This window comes from Varroa destructor, unplaced genomic scaffold (assembly GCF_002443255.2).
Source record: "Varroa destructor unplaced genomic scaffold, Vdes_3.0 BEIS01000001.1, whole genome shotgun sequence".
NCBI lineage: Eukaryota > Metazoa > Arthropoda > Arachnida > Mesostigmata > Varroidae > Varroa > Varroa destructor.
In genome coordinates, this window is record NW_019211454.1 from 75,454,171 (window position 1) to 75,479,926 (window position 25,756).

Here is a 25,756-nt window from a genome sequence, read left to right on the forward strand (position 1 = left end):
ATTGTTTACACATCTTAAGGTTTCGAATCATAATTTAAGAATCCGGCTATACCCATCCACTTTGCTTATAAAATACGTAATGTAAGCCTAAATTAGATTTACAGATAGCATGGGCCTATTTATTAAACAAATGGAATATAAATAGGATCCTAAAATTTCTTAAAACAGATTGAACCTATATCAATAGCGAATATATTGCACTTCAATATCTGCCGTCGTATTTCACAGTATTGTGAGATGGTAATGGGCATCGCGGGATTAGGCAAATTCAAAATACTATGTTAAACAATATCTATACAATAATAAAACCTGGATCGGGAAAAGTCTAATAATAAAAATAGAAAACTACATAAATCAAGTGTTATCCTCTGGCAGAGGTTTCTCGCAAGCAACATACGCTATCGATGCACAAGTAGGCAAAGGCGCAACTGTGATTGATAAAATAGAGAAATCAGTGGTCTGTTAACGTACAGTCCTGGATCTAATGAATAATACATTATTTCTAATTGATCGCTACCTAGTGTTCGTTTGTGACAATATCTGGCCAATATAAAGCACGGTTTAATTAATATTTTCCTTAAATGTGATTTTTGCATAGAGTTTGCTCGATGATGATAAGGTACTTGGGCGTAAAAGAAAACTAACGCTTCGGAACTGCCCCCATTATTTCACAGAATATTTTAGGCTCAGTGCTGCCGTTTAGCATTGCTCCAGAGGGTTGCCTTTTACCACGAAACGGATTGTGTCTGTTTTTGGTCTCAAACATACGCCATTTTAGCTACCCTTTAGTACCTAACGTGCTACTGCATCATCATATAATTTACTACGCAGCCCAGTTGCGGAAGCTTAGACGCGTCCATTCGGGGAGCAAACACAAACTGTATACAGTCACTACGTGCAACCTGTTAGCTCTACGACTTGAAGATGTGCATTATTAATAACTGTTGAATGGAAGTTTATAACTGGGGCAGCTAGGAACCTCTATGTTTCGAGTTTTTACGTTCAGCATCGCCGTTAAGAATTCCATCAGACGAAATTTATCTATGCCCGGTTTCGAACCTAGACCTAAGATTATTAGGCAAATTCGTTACCCGCTACGCTGCGGCAGGAATATAAAGGAAGATGGCATGAAACAAAGCGCATTTAAATTATTTATATATTAAAAATAACAGCAATGATTTTAGAACGCTTTTATTGAACTTTATTTTATCAAGTGGTTTAATTGGAATTTCCATGATTAAATGAACGGCCGCAGCAGTGTGTCTATCAGGTAGGAATAAGTTAGACTTGCTGGATTATTCCAGGTAAATAAGCCAAAAAATGGCTACAAGCAACCTGTACTTATATGATGCAACCGCTACCTACCCTAGTTTTATCGACTTGTAAAGGTTGTAGCTGATGATCGAAGAGAAGATGCTGTGGATCTATGTTTATTGGTGACTGCCGTCGGCCTTTCGTGCAAAGATGCCAGTCAGGGTTGAGCAATCCCCAGAAGTCCGGACCTGTTTATTGATAAACGAGTGACAATCAATGTTATTAAAAATTGAAATCGAGTATAATAAGACGGCTTTAGATACGTTAGTAAACATTTTCTTATACCGTTAGAATTAGCTCTTAATAACCCAACTATAGAAAATATTTCGTTTCGAAATTGCTCTCGACTAAATATGAGGCCCTAAAATAATATTAGTATAATTAATTATGTTCAGGAATTTTCCACTTTACCTAACTGTAAATAATCTCATACGCCACTTGATAGCAACGCCCAGTTTTAATGTATTAGGTTTTTTACAATCTTATAACAAACTTATCATAAGGCTGTAAGAGACATGTAGACAATGACATTTATCGATGTTCTAAAGAAATCATACAGACAATCAATCAGTTCATTTTAGATTTGCTATAGACACGAAGTAAAATTTGTGTGATATATCTCTTTGTTTAAAAATAAATTAGTCATTTGAATTTTCGCGCCATCGCATAATTACTTGCCAGTAACGTCTTCCTTGAGAAAAAACCGCAGTTTCGGCTATCCAGAAGCGTAAATGTCACAATAGTCTAATGCAATCTCGACTCTTTCACTAAGAGTTAGATGAGTCTGCGTATAAAGCATTGTGCGATTTTTCTCAAACAAAGCACTAAACTTGCAGTCTTTGTGTTAAAAAAAGAATGTTAAAAAATCAACTGTGCAAATAGCTTTCATTTACGGCCAATTACGCTGAAAACGTGGTAAGAGTGAAACAACTCGAGTACGTTAACCGCCGAATTATCATGAGAGGTCTAGCCGAAGGGACACAGATCTTAACTGGGACATTTTATTTGATTGGGCTTGTAGGCTTCAGAAACATTTCGGCAATGTCCGTGCTGACACATCTGAACGTCAAGCAGGCGACCAGCTGTGAAGATCTGTGTCGAAAAAGCCTTTTAGCACCTTTAAAAGCTAAAGATGCTTTAATACGTCATTAAAGGTAACCAAACGTGAGTCGTCCGTTAGGACGAGAAGACTAAGACGCAATCTTCCGAGTAGCGGTTCAAAAACGAGCCCCGAGCAAAGAAAATCGCACAGAGCCAAGACCTTAGTACTCCTTAAGACTTCTTCCAACCTTCAAGGAATCGTTCATAATGAGTTCATATCATCCAGCTCGATAATCACTAAGGGGTACCGCCAAAAAGTTTTAATAATATCGCCCAAGTATGTTTGACTCAAAAAAACCAGAAGTGGAGCATAGCAAGTGCTGGATTTTCTATCATGACAGTGCACCGTCCCACACTCTCCTACTGGTACGGCGGTTTTTGAAAAATTCCGGATTTATCGTGGTTAGTCCCTGCGACCTTTTTTATTTTCAAAATTGAAACAAAGTGTGAGGGGAAAGCTCTTTGATATAATGGAGGAAATAAACTAGAGATTTTGACTGAGGGCTATCCCGACGGGCGATTTGAAAAGCGTTTCGAGGACTATGGAAAACGGTAGCAGAAGTGTGCTACAACCGGCGAGCGCTGCTTCGCAGGGGACAATTTGAATTTAGAGACATAAATAGATACTGATAAACTTAGAAAGAACGGCTCCTTCATCCTTGAGCAAACGGTTATTAAAAGTAGGAAACCAAACTGTAAGCAGAAACCTAATTTTTTAAAAAATATAGTTATGTCTAGAGTTCTACTTATAGATCGCGGAGTGACGAAACATGGAGAAAATTTGCAAAGTTCTCGTTTTGGAATCTACTCATTTATATGGTGTTATATTATGAAACACAGAAACGGGAAGTATACCTAGACTGCATTTGTCGTAAAAGGCTCGGGCCTTGGCAATACCTTGCGGGTTATACACCGCGGTAGTGTACTACTGGTCTACAATTCGTTGCTAATATCCATGTTTTTCATAAAAAAAAATCTCCTTAGTATACTCGCGGTAATGCTTAATGCGGTACGCCTCACGTATATGCCCAAAGATTTTTTTCTATCACTTCGAATTCATCATTTCGAATTTCAAGAACATTTTTAAGAATTAGAAGGGTTATCGTGTATGTTTGGTGCTTAAAAAAATATCATTGTTTTATGCACAAACTACTTGACTTTGACGTTTCAAACTCAAATAGTTCTCTAGGTTGCTGTCGGAGACTGTCCTAATATTCTTCGCGTATCATAAGTAACCTAGCATGATTATTTACTGCATCAGTACCGTTCTTATTTTTTACGCATCTTTATTTCATTCTGAGCACATACTTGGGTAACTTCTACAGTATCTGGAAATATTTACTTTGAATGACTTTGAGGAAGTTTTATTCTAATTTATTATAAAGCTATGTTCTTTAATAAGCAAAATAAAGTTCACTGTGAAAGCAAAATGATCCAGGTCTCATCTGTAGTACGTGAAACCTAAAATGTTATTAATAATAATTATTATATCATTAATTATTAAAAAATTATAGCTGTTCAGTTTTGGCTAGACAAGAAATTTGTCTCGCTTTGAGAAATTCAATCACCTGGGTATAAGCTTTTCTGAGAATCTTTCTGTTTTGTACCGAGTAACCGCTGCAAAGGTATTTAAAAAGACTACCAAGTAGATATAAAGAAAAGCGAATAGGCTCCATCTCAGCAAAACTAAGGCAGACCAACTAGAATTGTCACGGATGACCGAGAGGAAGCCAAGTTTATTATACCATAACCCCATAAAGACTAACCCAAAATTTAATTAATCGCGGCTGCAGTTCTTTGACACGACGATATTCTAAGCTAGAGATTGTAACCGTACGTTCGTTATAAAGGGCAAATTTACGTCTGGATAGCAGTGGTAATGAATTTTATTGATTAATTTGTAAACTAGACATAATTCGTGATGAAATGATATAGATGACCGTAAGGCATATGTTATATTTGGAGAATTGTTCGGTGCTGGAAAGAGCTAGCTGTCACTTACGGTGTACGCCGGATAAACCCGTATGGTTACATTTGAGTCTGTCTATAATATGTGCCTTGCTAAATTAAATTTTATAATACGTAACGTAGCTTTGTAGCTAAGGCCGACTCTAGGCATATAGAGATAATCAATTCAACATAATTATCCCTATAAAACACTGCTGTAAGTAGGCCACTGTAAGGAATAATAGTAAGCTAGCAGTGAGACGCAAATCGATTTCTATAATCATTTTTAGATAATGATCGCTATTGCCGCTGGGGTAATAATGAAAGCGACTTAAAATTATACGAGGAAGACATACACAACAGCCTTTCATCAATGCTAAGTACACTAGTAGCACTTTAACATTGAGAATGAAACATGCGCAGATAGAATATAGTGTACTTAAAGTTTTCTAGTGGCAGCTTGCTGTTACCCCCCCCCCCCCCCTATTCAAGTGTACTAACTTGTAGTAAGTAGGTTAGAAACGTATCTCTGCCGTCATATCTGGAGTTGGCGTCCTTCTTTTAAACCGTAAGACCGTTATTTGTAATAAAGTAGGATTGGTCGAACAACGATTCACTGAAAACACTGCGCTCTACGATTCCGAACCGTGAAGGACCTTACAAAAGAAGTACGAGCGTTTGCATTGTACGATCTCCAATAGAAACCATTTTTAAAGAAGCATCCAGAAAGAATGTTACTATAGCAACTAACCTCTTTCATTTATCATTATATGATTAGCGGATACTTTAAATGTAAGTCTATGTATGCAAATAAAATCTTTAAATTCGTTGAGAAGATCACTCAGCGTTGTCATATCAGCAGAACCTACAGCCAACGCTGTATGGCATTTAATCTGTAAGGGCCGACTCCAATAAACTAAGGGCCTTCTTATGGAACAACACCCGACGACTACGATGGCCAGTACCTGATTTTGCCACTTCATGTATTTTTTGAATTTTTTTTTTTCTCTCACAGAACGGTAACTATCTATTTTTTTCTTTTCATTTCTATATTACACTTTTCTCATTATACATTGTGAGATCCACAATTTGTAAAAAACTTCGACATGTTTTATACCCATAAATGTGTGTAAAGTCGCTATTTACGCGGAACACGATCTATGTATTAGCATCTATAGCATATTCGTTCATAGGTATTTTAGTAGCATCTTCCCAAGTGCTAAAATCAGTCTGAGTAAACGCATTCTAAGGAACGCCACGTAAGCAAAAACCATATTGAAATTTTTAAGCATTACTAAGGTGCTTACAATTTCATTGTAAAGGATAAATGACAGCGTTTAGTAGTGCTATGGTAAAGTGCATGTAAAGCAACCATGAGGAAAATCACGCGATAATGCAATGCAGGGATTATTGTATAATTACAAGGCCGTTAAGATGGTTGATATTCAATGACCTTAGGTTAAAAACTGTTACGCTGTTTGTGGCGACATCGTTTTGCGATAATTGATGACTCACTAAATATATATTTAGTCGTAAAGGGTCTTCAATGGAAATGCTCAACAGAATTCAATGAAAGAAGAAAATACCTTTAGGTGAAAGTACGATCTCCGGCAGTCAATATTATTCAACATCACGAGATGGATTGACCATACGACAACAGGACTGACGTGTGAAAAAGAAACGATTTGGAAGCTGCATATAGGTCTTGTCGAAAGCTCATTTTCGCGTAAGTGTAGAATTTTGACGAGCAATATATTACTATTTGTCTTATGCCGTTCTGGCATATGAAAACGTTAATTAACGCTTGACGGTTCTTAACTGCCTTCCAGAGGAACGAACAGCGAAAGGCCCTTCCCTCATTCATTTTCAGAATAAGAATGATTTTAGGCATCGTTAGAACTGCTGATCTTACCCGACCGCCCAACTCGACATTCAGAAAGGCTTGACGTGGTTTTTGGTAAGCGTCTTTTTAAAGGACTACCCTGTTTAGGTGTGCCCGGGTTATTATCTCAGCAAATATATTTGATATGATCGGAAAAATTTTGCACAGAATTCAGATGATTCTAAACTATAGCTGAACTTGAGCAACTTGGTCAGGCGACCAAAGTAACTCAAAGCGGCAATCATAGTTTCATTAGTGGCCATTTGCGATTTACCTTACGAAATAAATAATTGTTACCCGTAAATCAACAGCAAATGACAACATTCAAGTCGTACGCCTATTTATCCAGACCGTCTAAAGGTGGAACTCCCATAAAAAGTATGTCTCACAGATAAAGTTCTTTGAGCCCTTTGCGCAGCTCAGAGCGGTATTATGAAGCAATGGACATTTATTTGACGAGCACACCGTGACGGAACAAGAATTGTACCTTATAATACAAACTGTAGCTGCAATTTCAATTAAGAAAGATTTTATTGAAAGCGGCATTGGTGTTTGTTAATGTTAAGGTAGATAGCACTGAGACATTCAACATACCGTTCTACAGGAGCAATCTAATGTGATACAGGCACGAGGGTAGGTCATGCCAAACTAGTTTATCAAGATCGTGTACTAAGTCACCGCAGCCGGCTCCGAATTAGCTCAGCGATCTGTTCTGTAAAACGCTACTATTTCGGAAAGGTTTGCAGTAGAAATAAGATTGCATCCAGCAAATCATCGATTACCTGACCTCCTATAATATTTGAATACGTCCGCGGTACTTTAGCCGTTAGGTGTCACTTGAGACGACTGGACCCATTAAAACGAAATATGTCTACACTCGAACTCGAACCTGACGCTTCTAACGTCTATATATATATATATTACATGCATCGAACATATTTTTCAAGTACTGAGCAGGAAAGTTGGTGGTGCCTTGCAAGTACCTTGAAACCAACATTAGTAATAGAAAATACTGTCTTAGCATTCAAACTATTTATGCGCCGAATTTTATTCATCTCAAGTTGCCTTCAGCAGGAAATAGCATCTTTGAGACGCCCCCCCCTCTCTCTCTCTCTCTCTCTCTCTCTCTCTCTCTCTAGGCAGATAACACTGGCCTGTGAGAAGGCACGTGTAAGAACACATTCATAGCATGCGCATCTTATCTAGTCTAACAATGTATTAGGCGCCGTCAAGTTTTCAAGACGCTAGTTTTGACCGCAGGACATCTGTAACGTTGTTTGAGGATAGTGAATAGTTTTCCAACGACGTTCCATGGCATACTCGATTTGGTGAATATTCATATCAAACGTTGGCTTTCTTCGACATAAACTGGTTTACTGCCATATGAGAACGTTTAGCAGGGGCCATCATTTAGTGCTGGAAATTATTGTTCAGCTATTATGCTTCTGCGTCTGGAAGATGAAAGTGCCAACGAAATCTACCGAAAATGGGTGACCCACCCCCCGCCTGGAAAGAAGTACCTCAGTGAAACGATAGTTCGAAACCATTTCAATAACGCAAATATGAAATATTACAGAAAATGTCACTATCCCCGCTTCTTAAACAGGAAAGGGGGTTTCTATGACCAGGAGAAAATTAATCGAAACGGAACACAGATAATACGCCTTCTGGCTATAAAATATGAGACTTCTCGAAGTATGCATTGTGAAATTGCAACGAAAACGCTAGAGATGAAGAGAGATGTAACAAATGAATTCTTCTAGAGCTGGATTAGAGATAGGTGTACACGCACATGGTGTATCCATAAACAATTTGCACAACTATAATATTGTAGGAAGGAACTCGTCTTGAGCGTACTATCGGCACGAGCAAGACATAGGTCAATCTTGGTTCTCCAGCCAGAGAAAAATCAAGCAAGAGAATATCATCGGACAAGAGAAAAAGAGACTTTAGAAGCAGTCTTGAGCGTACGCTGATGTGAGTACTCGCGACAAATATTAGCAGCATTTATTAACTATGAGGTTCGGCCTGAAACGGTCAATGTTGAGCTCGTAAAGAGCCTTACGAATGTCTAGCGCCACAATGGATAACAGACGATGTGGCTACTCGACGACAACGCACGATTATAAAGCTCTAATGATGGCTTGGATCGAAAAAGCTAAAGTTGTGCGATATCTTCAACCCTCGTATTCTCTCGATATAAGTCAATACGATTTTGATTGGTTCCAGGCCTTAAAAAGTGCGACATATAACGTAGCATATCCTAGTGTCGATTCTCTCACACCTGTTCCTAATAAGGAGATAGGGTCTAGTTATGCAAATCGCAAGTACGCAACTGATGAGAAGCTCCTACAGCTGTCACTTAAATATGTAAACAATTAATTGGAATACATAACAAATACATAACAGATACTAAAATATCGCTGTTATACCATATATTACTAATATATTCCAAAAAAGAGCCATCTATTGGGTGAAGGTACGGATTGGTCGACAGAACGGTTTTTAAGATATGTGGACGCGTGCGCATTTGAACCGGCATCAATGAATCGTTTATCATTCACCGTATGATGACTTAGAAAGAAATTTGTTTTTTGAAAGAGAAGCAGATGAAGTCGACCTCAACAGCAGATAGAGAAATGACCGACTTCTCTCGACCATCGCCTAATGCACCTGCCTCTCACCTACCAAAGAATACAGTACTTTTGATTAACGATAACCCAACAGCTTATAAGGTTGACTTTAAAGACTTAACTGGTAAAGTAAGTATCGAGGGTGTGCTGGTCGAGACTGATAAATACATGGAAACCGTAAGTGGTTTGCTAGCTAAATATCACGAATGAAGAGAAATTGAAAAAGACTACCGAAGACACTGGTCCATTCCCAATCGAAGTTCGAGGGATACGTATTATCCGTTTATCAATTTGAACCACGAAGAGAATGCCATCTGTTGTATAGTGCCTTCCTCCGTCACTCAATGCCCAAGCGTCAAAGACAGCCCATACAGTTAGGGGAGGTAGTAGGAAAAAGAACCTTTAACATTACAAACCTTGTTTTGACATGAAAATCCCGCAAGCTAATCAATTAATGATCTAGAAACAGATCAGATTTAACGGCGGCTTAAGGAATACCGAGACACGACCATTAGTAGCATGACCAGCCACTGAGGTCACGAAGATCAAACGGCCAGGTTAGCTTCGGGGGCCCGTATAGGAGCAATGTTAGGCCGTATAACGCCCGCGCATCGATGGAGCCCGAAAACTATTCTTTTCTGCGCCGAGTGTCAATGATCGAAGATTTTGTGAGTCAAGTCTCGTACGGCGCTCTTAGGGCATGGCGACTCTCGTTAGAGCCATCGCAACTGCATTGGGGGTCGACCTCGGAGTACGCAGCAGGGCCGAGTTCCAGCGAGACGTTGAAGACTGCTCAATGAAACTGCGAGGGTATTATGACATTAGTGCCCCTTAAGGTGGGAACCTGAAAGATGTCGATACTTTCGTACTGACGGAGAAGTCGGACGATTTAATCTTCCGACGGATCTATCGACCTAATCTTTCCGGCATCTAAGCTTGACCTGCCCGGACGGAAAAAATTGTGACCCAAGGTATCCCAATGGAGGCGTCTCTCTATTTCATAATCATTTAGTACATCAATGTTTGTCAAGATTAGTCGAAGATAACGTTATTGAATTGCTTGACCTATGCGTTTGGATCGTAACCGCTTATGTCCGTCTCGCCGAGCCCCAGTCGACGTACATGCTAACAGAGAAGCTCATTAACGGTCAGAAAGCGCTACTGCTCGTTTCAATCTTCCCCTTTAGTGCTCCCATAGATTAACTTGAATCAAATCACATATCACTGCTCCGAAACGCATTTACAGATTATGGGTGCCGGACAATCAATCCGAGCTCGGTACCGACGTTTGATGCATACGCTGGAACATCGGCTATTGATGTTTGCACCAAATGTTGCTCGATCGCTTCCTTGGAAGAAACAACTATATCACGGCGTCAACACAGAGAGCTACGTATAACATCTCATCGAGATCACTCAGTAATTCGTCCAACCCGCCATTCCTACAATACAATAAATGCTTGGAGATATTGGGAGTCAGCAAATAGGATCGACCGCATGTCCAATAAGTTCAATTGCTATGACCGATCGCTTTACTGATATGTTCTCGACGAGCCATAGGATCCCTTGAATGGTGCCACATGAAATCTATTCGCCCTGCTGCCTGCGAGCTTACAGAAGATCAATATAAGCATCGATGACGGACTAGTGAAGCTGCCCTCCGTCTCCCAAATGCCTGTTTTGCCCACAATGAAAACCTGAGCCCCTTCTGTTCTCACTCTTATTTAATTATCTTCTTGACAGCCAAAAGACCAAAGGAACTTAATCGAAGCTTTACTCTACGCAGATGACTTGGTAATCTACGGCCTTAGCGGTTCACAAGTGCAACAGATTCCGACTAAGCTTCACATGGCAATAACTGAACTGGGATTGACGGTCAACCTGAGCCAGTCGGAGGCCATAAACTTTAAGAAGGGAAGCAGAATTGCGGCTGGCGATACGCTGTCTTTCATCGGATTTCCCCTTCGGTATCTTAACAGATACCCGTACCTCCGGCTACTTGTCCCCTTTCATGGCTACAGCCATACCTCGCATATTACACTTTCGCTATCAGAACCCCAAATCGCCTTTTCCTTACGATAGTGCTCCACCTATTCGAACACAAAATAGCGCTGGTGACGGCTTACAGGGTAAACATAATTAAACAAGACCTACAACAAGAAATCTCGAACTACTCATACAATGAAAGCCTCTTTCTTGAAGCGTGCTCTGAGCCTTCATTGTGCGGCAAGAAACGAGAATCTGGGACCTTGCTTTAGACTTTCGGCGGCCGAGATTTTCTTTGAGTTTTTCAATAGGTAAGTGCAGAAGTTCACCGTAATAGACGGTGAATCTTCAGCACGGGAGCGTATAGAACTAATGGTAGAAGGAGCTAGAGCGGGCCAACCGTGACGTAGTCACCAGTTTCGTGATACATGGTCTTTACCACAAATTACGGACGGGCGCTTGCATGAAGTTAGCGAGGAGTGCATTGTAATAGAATAGCGAAAGGAATTGTGATAAATACCATGCAGGCTTTTGCGCTACAGCTTGTTGGCACACTGATGCTATCGCAGGTTGAGTTGTTATGTCATGGATTTGTAATCCTTTTAGACCTTCTAAGCTCATCAATATTGCAACTTGAGTACCATACGAATTAATGATAATCATTGGTTCCGTGATTTAAGTGTATACGTATAGATTAAATTGTGCGTAATATTTGTATTGTCTACGCTCTGCGGACACAGTTCTTATTACGCATTACGCAGACGGTAGGGAGATGTCCAACGCAAAGCATCAAGTCAGGACGGCTAATCTTAGTGATAATGCATAGTTTTATAAACTGCGACTACAATTAGGTCGTTTAGATTCTCCTTGACGTATAAATCGAAAAAAAATGTGAATTTTATGAAGGATTAGCCAGAATTCGAACGGCATAGGTAACACAACAGGGCTGATACATGATCTGTAAAAACAAAGTTTAACAATGGCTTTTGAAATTGATGAGACGTGGTAACTCTATTTATAGTATAGTAGTTCAAACGGTGCGGTAAGAGAATTAGTCCAGCCCTTGCGACATTCAGCTGATTCGGCGGGAAAATCAAAAGCATGTGTGTTATCTTTTTAAGTGGTAGACGCAATCTTACAACACGTGGGTCCAATCTTTTTATGGCTACGGATTTCTACATGAGTTTACATATATATATATGTATATATATATATATATATATGGTAGAGGACGTAAGAAGAAGAGAACTTAAGAGAGTAGCGCTGCGTTGAATACTCGATAAGAAGCGGTTCATCAGCCGAAAGGCCGAAATTTGAACGGGCTAGATATCTCAGACATTAGGACACAGAAGCTACTATTAGGGTTATGAAAACCATGTTGGACCAAAAAAAGCATCAGGCTTATAGGTATCGATGGAACGGGCTTTTAGTACTCTCATACAAGAGCACGAGAAAGCTCCTTAACTTTTTTTACACGATTTATTACTAGATATAGCAACTTTCAGAGCTTTATTTGTTATATGCGTGCATTGCGAATCGGGCTTGGGGAATGATCTTTGCATATCCTGACGAAATGTCACATGCTTGAAATGGTAAAAGGCAGTCTAACTAAGTCTGAGCCTAAAAGGACTTTAGAGGCTGTTCAAAACTTTGTTAGCCACATATGCGAGGCTATAGAAAAATGGCACTTCGGAGAACTCCGTTGAGAGAAGTCGAGCAAAAGGAAACGTCTTGAACAGAAAAATGTTCGAAAAAAAAAACGAATCAAAAGGCTTTTAGACGTTGGCAATTAACGGCAGAAGGATATAGAAATTACGCCATTTTAAGCAGGTCGAGTTGGAAAAATGATAAGCGAAAAAAAGTTTTCTGGCATGAGACAAAACGCGTTCGGAATGGCAGGAGAGCAAGCAGTACTACTAATCAATGTAGAACCGGGCCGGTAGAAAGTAAAGCTTCAGGGATACGGAGTATAACTTTAGTAAGTATGATCTGGGCGGATCAAGATCAGCCGCCTGGGAAAGAGCTCTTCACTGCCCCACTGGAATCTGATATATTATGCTAACCTGATGTTATACAGTAATGACATTGGAATTTTTCTCTATACAAAAAAATATAGTTTTCCCACCTACATGCAATATGAGTTCGTGTACCTTGTGAAAGTAAAGGGCCACTGCAATACTGGTGGAACTACTACTTATTTTCGCTTTGGTCTGGTAGGTCCGAACGAGGGGCCTCGTGTCAGCCTGGTCGATGCGGCTGGTTCATCGCCGCACTCAAGGGGGCCACTCATCGAGCTCGACAAATAGGTTTCTACGTCAGCTAGCGCTATCGTCACTGTTTTGCATTACGAGTCGTTCCCATTATGTACATGTGTGGCGGAGGTCTAACAGTACAACGTACGTAATTTTTTTATTATTATTATTATTATATATTTCATAGGGTAGAAGTAATAATAATAATAGTACTAGTAGTAATAAAAATAAGCTATTTTGTTCGACGGTATCAGGAAAGTTTTTCTTTTGTAATCATTTGTTGGTTGTAAGAATCTGCCTATGGAGAAGTTTGCCCATCGGCTCCATGCATAGAATTGGCCCATGTTGCTTCATGGTACATGCCCATACATAATGCTTTGAAAAAATCAAATGTTTTTGTTAATGCTCGAAATATAGTGTTTAAAAAGCATCAGCTCCTTTGTAAAACCTGTAAGAGTAAACATCATAGAGTTAAGCATTCAAAATCTAAAATGAGCTGGACGCAAGGGTCTACGGAACAATATGCGTATTAACAGGTTGTTTTTTAAAGGCCATGTAAAATGCAAAAATCATTTGCCAATAAGCTGTGCTTGGCTTATACGAAGTAATAAATAATTTTTAGGTCGCATTATCCTAAATACTTGTTAATAGTATCCTTAAATTTTAGCAGGTCTGAGTAAAAGTTCGGATTTGAAACTGAAAAACCAAATTGCTATTCATTCTACCATTTGTAAGCTCTGCTCCTAAAATGAATAATCATGGCCCATATTTGATGCTAATTTAACGTATCTTTGAAATCAGTTGTTTACAGTTATCGGAAATAGGGGAAGTTAAATTCTGACTGACTACCAAAACAGGTGGTGGGTGGAACCAGCTGCTGATTTCGGTCGAATAAATAGAATTGTTGCTTGGGGCTGATTATACGCTCGACATACATACCTGAAGCAGCCCGGAGTTATGGACATCTCTATATATAATAGGATATTTATAGAAAATTACAGCTTCGTCTTCAAATTACACGAATTTATGACGCGTCGAAGCTTTTCTGAGCATTGTACTCCGTATGAAAATATACACGGACTAGAGCAATATGGTAGCAACAATCAGACTTTAGTGCGAGGGCTAAGGTCTCTATAGGACACAAATCATGAGGAGTAAAGATGATCGGTAATGAGCTCACTAAACTTAAAAAAAAAAAAAAACAACTGAAGTGCAAAGAACTCGCATATATTTGCTTCTCAAAGGAAATGTTTGATTATTGAGGAACAACAAAAATATAGCTAGATCTCCTTTATTATGTTTTTCGTGTTCTACAGTAAGAACTAAATTTTTTGAAACGAATAAACAAAGAAATAGGAATACATAATAATAATAATAATAATAAAGCCGAAAGGACTTAAAAAAAGGAATATATTTACTATTTCAGGTAGTTATTGAAGAGAGTGCGGTAAATCTTAGCATCGGAATAGTGGAAGCCGAAACTAGATGGGAACCTGAAGCTTCACTAAACAACGCACCCTAACAGAAATTATATTTGTTATCAGAGATACTGAAAGCGTTAACCTATTTTCGATAGGTAACCAATGATTATGTTTATCTTTTTTAATTTAATTCTTTCAATTAGCTGTCTCACATTGCTATAAAAATATTACAATGCTTATATAAAAAATAATGGGACGACATTCTATTTTTTCATCTCTCTGCAATGTTCGAATGCATAGTTAAGAAGCAAGAAAATGTGCAACTTGTTGAAAGACCGTACACGCATTTTTACATATCTATGATTCTAATAATCAGCAATATCCATACTTCAGTACTTGGTCGTATAACGTTAGTCGTTGCTGGCTAAGAAAGTAAGTAATTCTCCAAAGTTAGCCGTATTCATGGAAGAGAACATACTAGTTTCAGCCCTAATACTTATATATTCAAATAAGTAATTAAAAATAAGCGCGAAAGTTATTACAACTTTATTATTATTAATTTAAAAAAGTTATAAACAGTTACATGAATAAACATTGCAAAAATTGATTGTTCACGCGCTTTTGATCTCTTAGGTGCGACGACCATAACCCGTTCAAAAGTTCATCTTCAAATCCCTAGGTTAGTTCAAATTTACTATGACGTATAACTGATCGGGAAAATATCAGAAAAATTAGCAGATAGATGAGTTGTGGAATACCACTCAGATTATGATAAAATTTTCTGAAAAATAAGGGTTCGTGCGATACTGGTTTTGGTGGAACTACGTGCTTATTGGTTTAACTGGGGTGGCTGCTTCATTGCACGATCCTTAGCGCGTCACAGCAATTGACAAATTGCTGGCACCGAAAAGGCCCGTGGTTATCGCGTGATACTGCACATTTATATGTACGTAAGACGGGTAATAGTACTAGCTATAAGTGCTTAACTGTTTACAGAGAGTACACCCTGTGCGCTATCTATTTTTAAGTCACTTACTCATGAGAATCGAAAAATTAGATATAAAAAAAAAACTGATAACCTTATTATTGGCTAGTATTTCATATTAACGTATCTGTTGGCGGCTCTAACCGCCGGAACCTGTCAGCTGCTGCATTCCACTAGCGGCTTTGTCTCTTCGAGCCTGGGTTTGACGGAGTTTTTCTCACTAATGCTACGCCGACAGATCAAGATCTCATCTTTAACAAAATGAGGAATACACATAAGCTCGTCACCTGATGATTGGAAGTAAACTTTACTTCAAGTCGAGTAACGGGAAATGTAATCCTCGTCGAGTTTCTTTATACCCTAATTCAGGCATTAAAATTATTTTTTTGCATAAACTAAATGCTACACAATGTAAAATTTGTCCAAAGCGAACGATTGTACTCCTTTGAGTGCCGCGTGTCTACGCTATCCGTCTACCAAAGATCCGACAGCGCGTATTTCAAACGTTACGATACTAAATGTACGGAGGCATAGTAAACTATATTGTGAAGTTGTGCTTCTCGTAATGCGTGAAATTATGGCGCTCAATGATCAGCGGAAATTCAATTTACCTCTGGGACTTCTGAGTCTGTATACGTCAAGTCTATAAAACTGTCGTCTGTTTTTTCAGAACGCTTTCTCACATACTGGCAAAACACATGTCCAGAAGCTCAACTGACTGTTTTTGTAACGTGAGGTGCCCTCTGTACTTAGATATGCAGTAGTGACTTGCCCATAATATAATATCAGCGTTGTCCTCTCAAAGCAGATTAATATAAGGCATTTCCGCAAAAAAAACATCGTGGATGCGATGTGCTCCTTTATTCGAGAAACCCTCCAGGTTCAGATCTGCGGAAAATGTATAATTATCATATTTTGAAGGTTTGAGAGCAGTTTAAACTAACTGATCTGAAAACAAGGATCTGAGGGGTGCTGAGTTACAATGGAGACACATAATGCGATGCACTGGCTAAAAGGTTCCGCAAAAGAAAAGATCGTTGTTTCATTCCTAGGCTACGTCTATTAATATTTCAAGTGAGCGTTTCTATAATATGATCGTTATTTTCTTGTTAATGATTCGATTTCTAAGTACCCCGAAAAAAAGGCTATCTGTTCCGTACGATCCTACCAAGCACATACGTTCGTTTGTAAAATCAAATTAGCAGTGTTTCTTAGACGAGAAACAACATCCAGTTCATCTGACGTTGAATTTGCCGAAGGCTACCGGAGTGTTTTGTACTAATTTAACTTCTCACGTATAATTTATTGATCTAATATCCATGGCAAGCGTTCTAAGCCATGCCCCGATATTAGACCAGTTTTAAAATAGGCTGGTGATGCCGCGATTTGAACACTTTCATAATAATGGCTTATAATAAAACTTGGACGTTGTGTCTAGAAATCAGCTGTAACACACATGACTTCGTGAAGGGTGCCGTACAACTTGTTCTACAGATAGTTGGTACGCCCCACACTAACCTTTCCGATGTATATAAATAAGGGTGGTTTTTTCACTCGCTGTATATATAGTATTACTAGGGGGTTTGGGTGTACACGAAACGCATCAGTATGAAATTTCAAATACAATCCAAAGTAGCATTTCGTTCAAGATAAGGACAATGTGTAGTGCAGTAAATGTAAACGTGTTTTGTATATGCTAGCGGACGCCTAGCTGTATGTTCAAAATGAATGATGCCAACATGAAATTATGTGTAAAGCTATGAAACGCTATAATCCTAGCAAATAATCTTGAAGGGGGCCAAACGTGCAAACAAGAAGCATCAACCCGTTGTTGTTGTTGTTGTTGTTTTCTTCCTGTATTGTTAACATGTCGTCTAAATAGCCACTATATAGTTATGAAAATTATGTCCAATAATAATCTTTATATTGATCGCCGCTACTAAAATTCTTAGTAGAATCTAAATGTCTTAGAAAGAGCAACTTATCAAAGCAAGGAAAAAAAAATACGAATAATCACTTCTTCCTTTCTGGGTGATTGCCTTTCTCCTCTTGTTTATATACCTTATAGTGTGTGTGTGTGTGTGTGTGTGTGTGTGTGTGTTTATATATATATGTACACGTACGTTCGCATAAAAGTAATGAGCAGGATGCAGTGCCTATATATCGGTGTGTTGATAAATAATGTCGAACAGTGAGCTGAAAATATGTTATAAAGCATTCCGATTGACCTAATAATTAAAGTGTTCCTGTGAATGAATCTACTTTACATGAAATAGAGGGAATCGAACTTTTTTTTTTATACCGAAAAAAGAAGAAGCCTTGATGCGATTACAAGGCAAGGATGGTAGCCATAGGATGTCTCAACACAGGAAGATGTAATATATCTTCAAATGGCTTTTAGTGACCCGCAATCCGCCCAATTCCCTAGTTGAAATTGTTTTTATGAAAATATCTTTTTTTATGAACAAAAATTTTTTACGAGACTCGTTAGATCTGGAAGTGTATGATCGAGCACTTCGCGTTCACGACATTTTACCGAGCCTGGATTGGTAAAATAACACAAATTCTAATACTAACAGAGCGTATAATCATTACGATTTGAATAAATTACCTTTAACTGGATATTGCTCACATTCAACATCAATTCAGTTGCTAGCTTGTTTATAATTCATCGACACACTGCCAAAAAAGCACAGCTGGAGTCGTAGGAGCGTATTTCCTAACCTGCTGTTATTAACAGAGGCAGACCGACCTTAAATGTAGGCCTTATTATCATTTACCTTCAAAGAGCTTCTTCACCTCTTTCAAAATGTAATCGTTCGATTCGGTGCAAGAATAACATTCACATATGTGCCAGCCACCCTGAAGACGACCGGGTTCAATTATAATCTTGGTCTTAGACTTACAAGATCGGCATTATGGATGTTTACTTCGATATTAGTTTCGGATTTAGTCTTAATACATTCGGCTATAATGAAACATAAAGCATATTTTTGCTAGCCTGCCCCTTGTATTGCTCTCGTAATGTCTGAGCAACGACGAATTCAGACTAAGTCTCTGAATTCAAAGCAGTTCTATTTAAGTTACAACTGTTATTGTTGGTCAGGTCTGGAGTTCTATAGGAAAACATTCATCGCATCGGGTTCGGGCCATTTGTAAGGGTGCGGTATATTCGGGGAGAGAATCCGCTTACAAACTGCATAAAAATCTCATAGACTTGCAGATCAAAAAAGGATTTATGTCTCGTTGAACCAACGGACAACGACTTCACAAGGAGCTCAGCAGTTACATCACAAGTCTCTGCTTATACCGACAAGAATCAACATTCACTTCAAGCGAAAACCTTCACATCGAATGTAATCAAGCCAACAAAACTGTATTAAAATCAATGGAATTTTTCACCATGGGTCGTCTAAATTTACTTGGTCAGATAACAAAGATGTTCTGTCACGTTTCAACGCGAAGCTACGTGGCGTGTAAGCGTGAACGTTTTCCACTGATCTATTTTACTGCTGTTACTGAACACAGCAGGTGAAAATCATCGGCCAATGGCGTCGATCTCCCACGATACGTGAAGTCTACGATGCTTATGCGAACGTACCGGGTCAATGATACGACTAGATCTACAGGCGGCCGCTTCTAGCACAGATCTGAAAAGGTGGCGCAGAAGAGCATTTTCAACAAAAAGAATCCGCGTGCGCTCATTGGCGTATCTCTCTCAACTTAGCTGGCCACAAAATATTTGAGTTGTCAGGTCTCTTCGATTTGTTTAAGCATTACGTTGGCTTAGGCACACAGATCTGACGAGAGCATCCTACATATGTATGTGTTCGGTGCACCCTGTAATTTTAGGTAGCATATCATTTTAGAGATCGCACGGCTGAACTAACGTTCATCAGATTGTGCCTTACTAAACTTGTCAGCCTCTTAAAGGTACCAATGTTGGCGGAAGAAGGTATCTGAGCGCGAAACGGGAAAGAGGCGATAAGGTAATGTGGACTTGAGATTGAATTCTTGAGTAGCGGAATGATCGCGTCCGCCAACAAGATGAACATGAAAAAGACGACGAGAGGAACGTAAAACACTTTGCATGGGATGAATCGTGTCCTGCCATGCTACTCTGTAATAGAGGATAAGTGATGGCCACCTCTGTCCCCCAAAGGGCCTCAGAAAGGATTTTATTGATATTCCACCACCTTGGCGATGTTATAACACGCTGCAGGAGACAGCGTACGTTGTACCAATGCCTAAAACACGGTTTCATAATGTTTATCCGTTTTGCGTCTAAATTATTTTATTATAAACCTAAAGCAGTAGAGTTATGAAAATTGAATTGAGTCAGATTTCGCTTGCGCATTCATTGGAAAACCTAAGCTGCTTGAACCTCAAGCATATCAAACTCAAAAAAAATCGTTAGGTATCGTCAATATATCACTGCAATGAAACACTTTTTTTTATTGAAGTAGTTTATGCGTAAAACTCTTACTGTGCGGCCTGGTGGTTGATTAATCGAAGTACACATATGAGGATGCGAAAAAACCGCACATAGCAAACATATTGTCGAATCTGATTCCTGAACGTAAAACACAATGTTTTTTCGACGCACACACTAAACGGTCAAGCATATCGCCTGCTGCACGAGTATCAATCTTAGTAACAATATCTTTAATCAGATAACTCTATTGGGAACTCCGACGCACCCTCTATCAGAAATCGTAGGTCCCTCATTTAGTTCAGAAACCAATTTAGGGGGCAGAAAGAGTTAAAATCTAAGGTTACGGATACAGGGATTTCGCACTTCCTTTCCTAGTACATTTCGCTGGGGTGTCAGGTACCGCTTCAACAAAAAGTGACTCTCCGAACTTCCCGTCATACAGATTCTCTCGCATTGTTTACAGTCCATGTTACATGTACATGTCCAAAACAGTTAATCGAAGAGCAATGCTTGGTTTATAATCCACCGATTGCTGAGACAGACCATAGTGATAAGACATAAGACCGGGTTTCGACGTTTGTTTGTCATATGGTGATCTATGTCATCTGAATTGTTCATATGTCCCAAATCTGTTCATTAAGGAATCGTTTCTGCCAGCTTTATAAGCACATTTAAACGTTCTAAAGGTTTCGCTAGAAGTATCTGATGAGTTTGTAAGCGACTACTTGAAACTCTTTGGCCAGTCCCATGAAGAGGAGATAAAACGCGAATCGGTCAACCAAAGTAGAGGAGCAAATGGGAAGAGGTGCAGGGACGTGTGGATAAACGACAACACAATGCCCGGATGGGAGACAGGACTTCAAGTTAAAACGTACCACCACGAACCGGTAGAAGAGTGTGGAAAGGCTACAGCACGTTCAGTAGCACAGAGGTCAAAATTTGGTAAAGAACTCCACACAAAATGACCACTGAGTTACAAAAGAAAGACTGAGACAATATCTCCATAAAGTTTCAACGATTAATCGGTGTCGATTTCCAGCAACGACGTTGATAGTAAAGAACTCATACGCATTAAAAATTTTATTGCACATTTGAGCCTATATTAAATAGAGTCGGGAGATAAAAGGTGTCTAAAAGGCACATTAGCACCTCACACCTCACAAATAGCACCTCACAATGAACTGGACTCACTGTTTGCGTACCGACCTGTTCTGCTCTTATGAAGGGCTACAAAAATTTCGGTACCCGAGAACAGGGCATTTAATTAATTCATTGCTTTGTCTAAATGTCTACATAATTATAGAACTCACCAGTTGCTTCAAATTGTATAAGAATCCATATAATGGGTCGTTAGAAAGCTTTCAACTAACTCGGGAAGTAAAACGATAAACAGCTCCTTTAAAATTGGAGAATCGAAGAAAATAATATATTGATGAAAATAGCACATTTGACTGTGAATTTTACTATACATAATGCCAAGAAACTGGCTTATAAGTTGAGTTTCACACTTTTCAGTGAGCGATCACGAGTTAAGAGCTGTACAGGGTAACTTATCAAAACGTTTTGTTACCAAGTAAATGAGGATAATTTTTGCATCTCAACGAAATTGGTTTTGCTAACGTTTTTTTGTAGTTAACATGTTACTTATACGGATATGTTTTATTTATGGAAACCTTTTATTTAATGTCCGTTTATTTCTGTGCTTTGACTTATTTAACTTCGAACGACATTTGGCATCTTGAATTCTCTTTCTTGCCAATTTTTTTCTATTAATAGGGTCCAGCGGTGGTGGAAATTTCTTGCTTCCTTAAGGTACAACTAATCCCATGCTTTTAAACTGGCAGCTTTTTCATTCTGCTGTAGTCTCATCTGCTACATATGTTTCGCTACGTTGTGATAATTGTACCCTAAGCTTTTCACAAGACAAAGCTTCCATTTTTTGACAACTTCTTGTATGCTGTCTATGCAAAAACGTTACATAACAATAAATGTTTCAATATATCTGTATTTCAAAAAAGCAATAAACAAAAAAGTTTCACACTCATTTCAGATGTCTTTCATTTGTTTCTGAGCGAATTGTTTACTGAAAGCTAACCAGCACTACTTGAGATGGAAAAGCAGTAAAAATAGGCCTGAAATTAAGTTGTTGTTATTACATTAGATCGCTAACATGTAACACTATTGCGCGCTCTGTTTCAGCTGCCGCTTATACAAAATGATTGGTGTCTAAAGCAGATTAGAACATGTTTAAGTCGCAGCTGGATTGTACATTGAACTATGCTACGTTCAAACTAGTAAAAAAAAGGCACAGGCACACAATTGCAATCGATAATCATTGGCCTTGTTCAAATCATTGATTTGCATAAAGTTCTAATATATACTACACACCATATACTATTGGTTCAACGAAGTATCACTAAAACGTTAGTTAAACGTCGAACCATGACGGGGCTTGTGGCGTCACGTTTGAATGTCTCGCTGCTGTCCACAAGCAAAGTTCGGACATTCAAACGTGTGCTTTGTATCTTAAAAGTGTTTTAATATTCATCATTCATTCGCTTGAAAAACGGAAATCGAGATTCTTCGTGCGTGCGTTATATTCAGTATTAAAGAATAAAATCAGGTACGTGTTTGCTTCAATGTGTTATCAGTGGTAACGAGACACATGTGTACTTTTATGATGTGAGAACAAAAGCACAATTGTCCGAGTATCTCATTAAAAGCGAGGCAAGCCCAAGAATGCTACAAGGTACAGGTCAAAAACAAGGCCTCTGCTCCTCGTCTTGTTCGAGCTATGCTTTATGAGATAGTTAAGGGGCATTCTTGGGAGAATATGTCGTGGATTCTACACCATGATAACGCACCGGCTCACGCGGTGCCATTTCTATAGCGTTCTTCGCGGAAAAGCTCGATACTTGTGTTGTATTCAGCCTCGTACATAGCCTCTTGTGACCTTTTCCCTTCCCGAAGCTCAAGAAACAACCACAAGACAAAAGCTTGGAAATGGTGCAGGACATCCATGAAAAATGACAGCAGTACTGAGGTTGATTCCTACTGCTGAGAAGTGAAAAATTATTTTAAATGGACTGGAAAACCGTCCAAATCCGGAGAAAATTCCTCTAAAGCTGACAATTTGATTTTTCAATTATGGCATGTGCGGTTGTTACAGAGCCGAATTCTCGAGGCCGTTTTGACCCAAAGAATGGGCTTATCAAGCTTCACACAGATCTTTTATCAATTGTTCTATAGATACAACTAGTTATTAAAGGTCGACTGCGATCGTTCTGTTTACACTTAGCTGAATAAGTAAATTTGTTGATTTACCCTAGTACAAAACCAGTTTATTATGTGTTGGATTTCCTAAGTTTTTACAGTGTTTCAAAACTCACATTGAACATAGTAGAAGGTGACCGAGCAGAGCACGCTTCGGCGATCTTCAAGACATCGTGCACTGTTAAACACCAGCATTTCTGTCTATGTGATATATACTAAAATACATAGCTCAGACGAACGGATGCTCTTGAGGACGACTTGTTTGATTAAGAAAACGAAATTACTTGTGAACAAGATTTGTAGCGTACAAGATATTTGAAAATACACGATTAGTTGATTAAGTTGCAACAAGATAAGTAGTCGTCTATCATTGACTTTGCTGAAAACACTAAATACAAGCACACTGAGATCGGCCGTTATTGTTTTAATGTTGACGCGGAAGTTGCCCTCTTCTCCAGCACGTCATCCCGCAATTAGTACTCGAAAACTATTCTTTTCTACAATGCATACGCTCAAAGACTTGACTATCCAATAGTACGGTCGACATACATAACACCATCTACTGAATACATATCTACCTTTCTATCAAAACCTGGTATTCCTGTGTACGACCGTAGTAAAACCACTGGCATCTTGAAATGTACGAGCCTGATCACAAAACCGATTTAAAATGACGTACTCTTACCGCCGTAGATCAAGTTGACTTATGCGCCTTGTTGCACCACGCGGTTCTGTGGCAACCCGTCAACTTCCCGGTCTACTTTAAACGATACTGCATGTTTACAACACACCCTCGCACTCACTTATTTTCCTTCAATACGGAAAACGTTATCGTGTTTTAAGCAAGTGCCACTTTTTTTTGTCGATATAAAAAATATGCCTAACATATTATTTCGAGGCCGAAGAAGGATAGAACTTAACTCTTCCCAGCTATGTTCAATTGTATTCATTATCAGCTTTGTATTACTGTGACGTAGCCAGTTAAGTGTCTACTCAGGGCACTCCAATTAGAAGTGTGCAATTCTCTGTTTCGATAAGGGTCTTCCTTGTTGTTTACGGAAGCTTGTCGTGTCTGGATATTTCATTTTACGTTTAATCATCTAAATCATATCTGGGTCGTTTGCCTACTCAATAAGAGTAGGTAACCCAGTTTACTTTTTGGCTTGGCAGATCTCGTTGCTCTCCTTATTCTGTAGACTCTTTCGGATAATGCGAATTAAATGCGATCTGCCAATGGCTATAGCTGTGCGAGATATCCTTGTGCTTCGCAAGTGAACGTGAAAGCTGTGGTGTCCGAACACCTGCTTAAGGTTGAAATTTACGGTTATCTATTTCCACTTGTCCGTTTGTTTTGCCCGTCTTAAAATTTCGCATGAATCCCTTTGCAAGTTTGTGAAGAGAAACTTATTTTGTTCGCCATCCGTTATTGATGGCTTTTTACTTGTCTTGCATGGACGCCAGAGGTACACAGGACTTCCAGCCTTTCTATGACTTGATAGTAGATGGCATAAAGGTCAGAGGGTATCTCTAATTGCACACGGGCTTATAGTTAGGTGTTTTCGATTACAGACGGCTAGACCTTTTGCACCGGTGTGGTTAAGGATGGCAATTATGTCCTTGGAGAGGTGATCAAGACTAAAGATTAGACAGTGCTGATTCGCTACACGCGTATACGTTCACGAAGCGGACGCACATCTTACCTGTACGGCACTCACAACAATTAACATCCAATAATTACCATACCATGCTTTTCTGAAAGTTTTGTGTCTAAAGTGATCTAGCTCTGTTCCTTATTGTTGACCAAGAGCTTGACGCCATTTTTCAGAGTACAGAAAGCGGAAGCGTGTGTTCGTTTACTGACGAGGACTAAACTTGTTGACAAAAAATAAAGTTGTCTTATTAGCGAAAGAGATGATGATGCGCGCTTAGCAGGCTGTCCCTTGCATGACCGCACGAAAACGACTTGCAGAGGCCATCTATTAATGCTCAGTATTCAACTTGGTCTGGTACCATGGAAAACCGTGAACTCTACAGGCGCAGGAACTGTTGCTATGAACATTTCCGTTTCCGGCGAAGTCAGATTACGAGTGGATGTTTGTGGCCGATGGTCGTAATGCGGCTGAATCAGGATTCAACTGCAAACTAGCATTTTGCTAGGCGAGCATATGCCCATTCATACGGGATGATTTAAATTTTCTGTCCATACTGGCTCGCCGCACGCCAGCTGTTGGCCGTAGGAATACGGCATTTTCGTGAGGTTAGCTTTTATTCCCACCCATTAAGCTGGATGAATTAAAATTCGACGATTCCGAAGACGCTTCTCATGGAATTCTAAATAGAATTTATTGCTTTTTCAACTGAACTTTTTAAACTCTTCTGTTTATTTCGATTTTTCTATAGAGAATATAAGTAGAAATGAAATCGGTATTGCACCAAATGTCACCTATAAAATCTTTTCATAGGCTCGCGTAACTTTCCGACTCTTTCACTCCACATGTGATTCTGGTGGTAATGTTTCTTCTGCAAT

The 25,756-nt window shown here is 39.1% G+C and overlaps 1 protein-coding gene across 2 annotated transcripts in view; it reads right to left on the bottom strand.

The window, feature by feature from the left end:
• The window catches only part of LOC111255615 (carbonic anhydrase-related protein 10-like), a 123,919-nt gene that overhangs the window by 51,207 nt on the left and 46,956 nt on the right, over positions 1-25,756 (bottom strand). For both annotated transcript variants that reach the window (XM_022817762.2, XM_022817761.2), the window contains one exon: positions 1,366-1,502. In XM_022817762.2, coding sequence (XP_022673497.1) covers positions 1,366-1,502 — 137 coding nt within the window. The remainder of the gene's footprint in view (positions 1-1,365; positions 1,503-25,756) is intronic.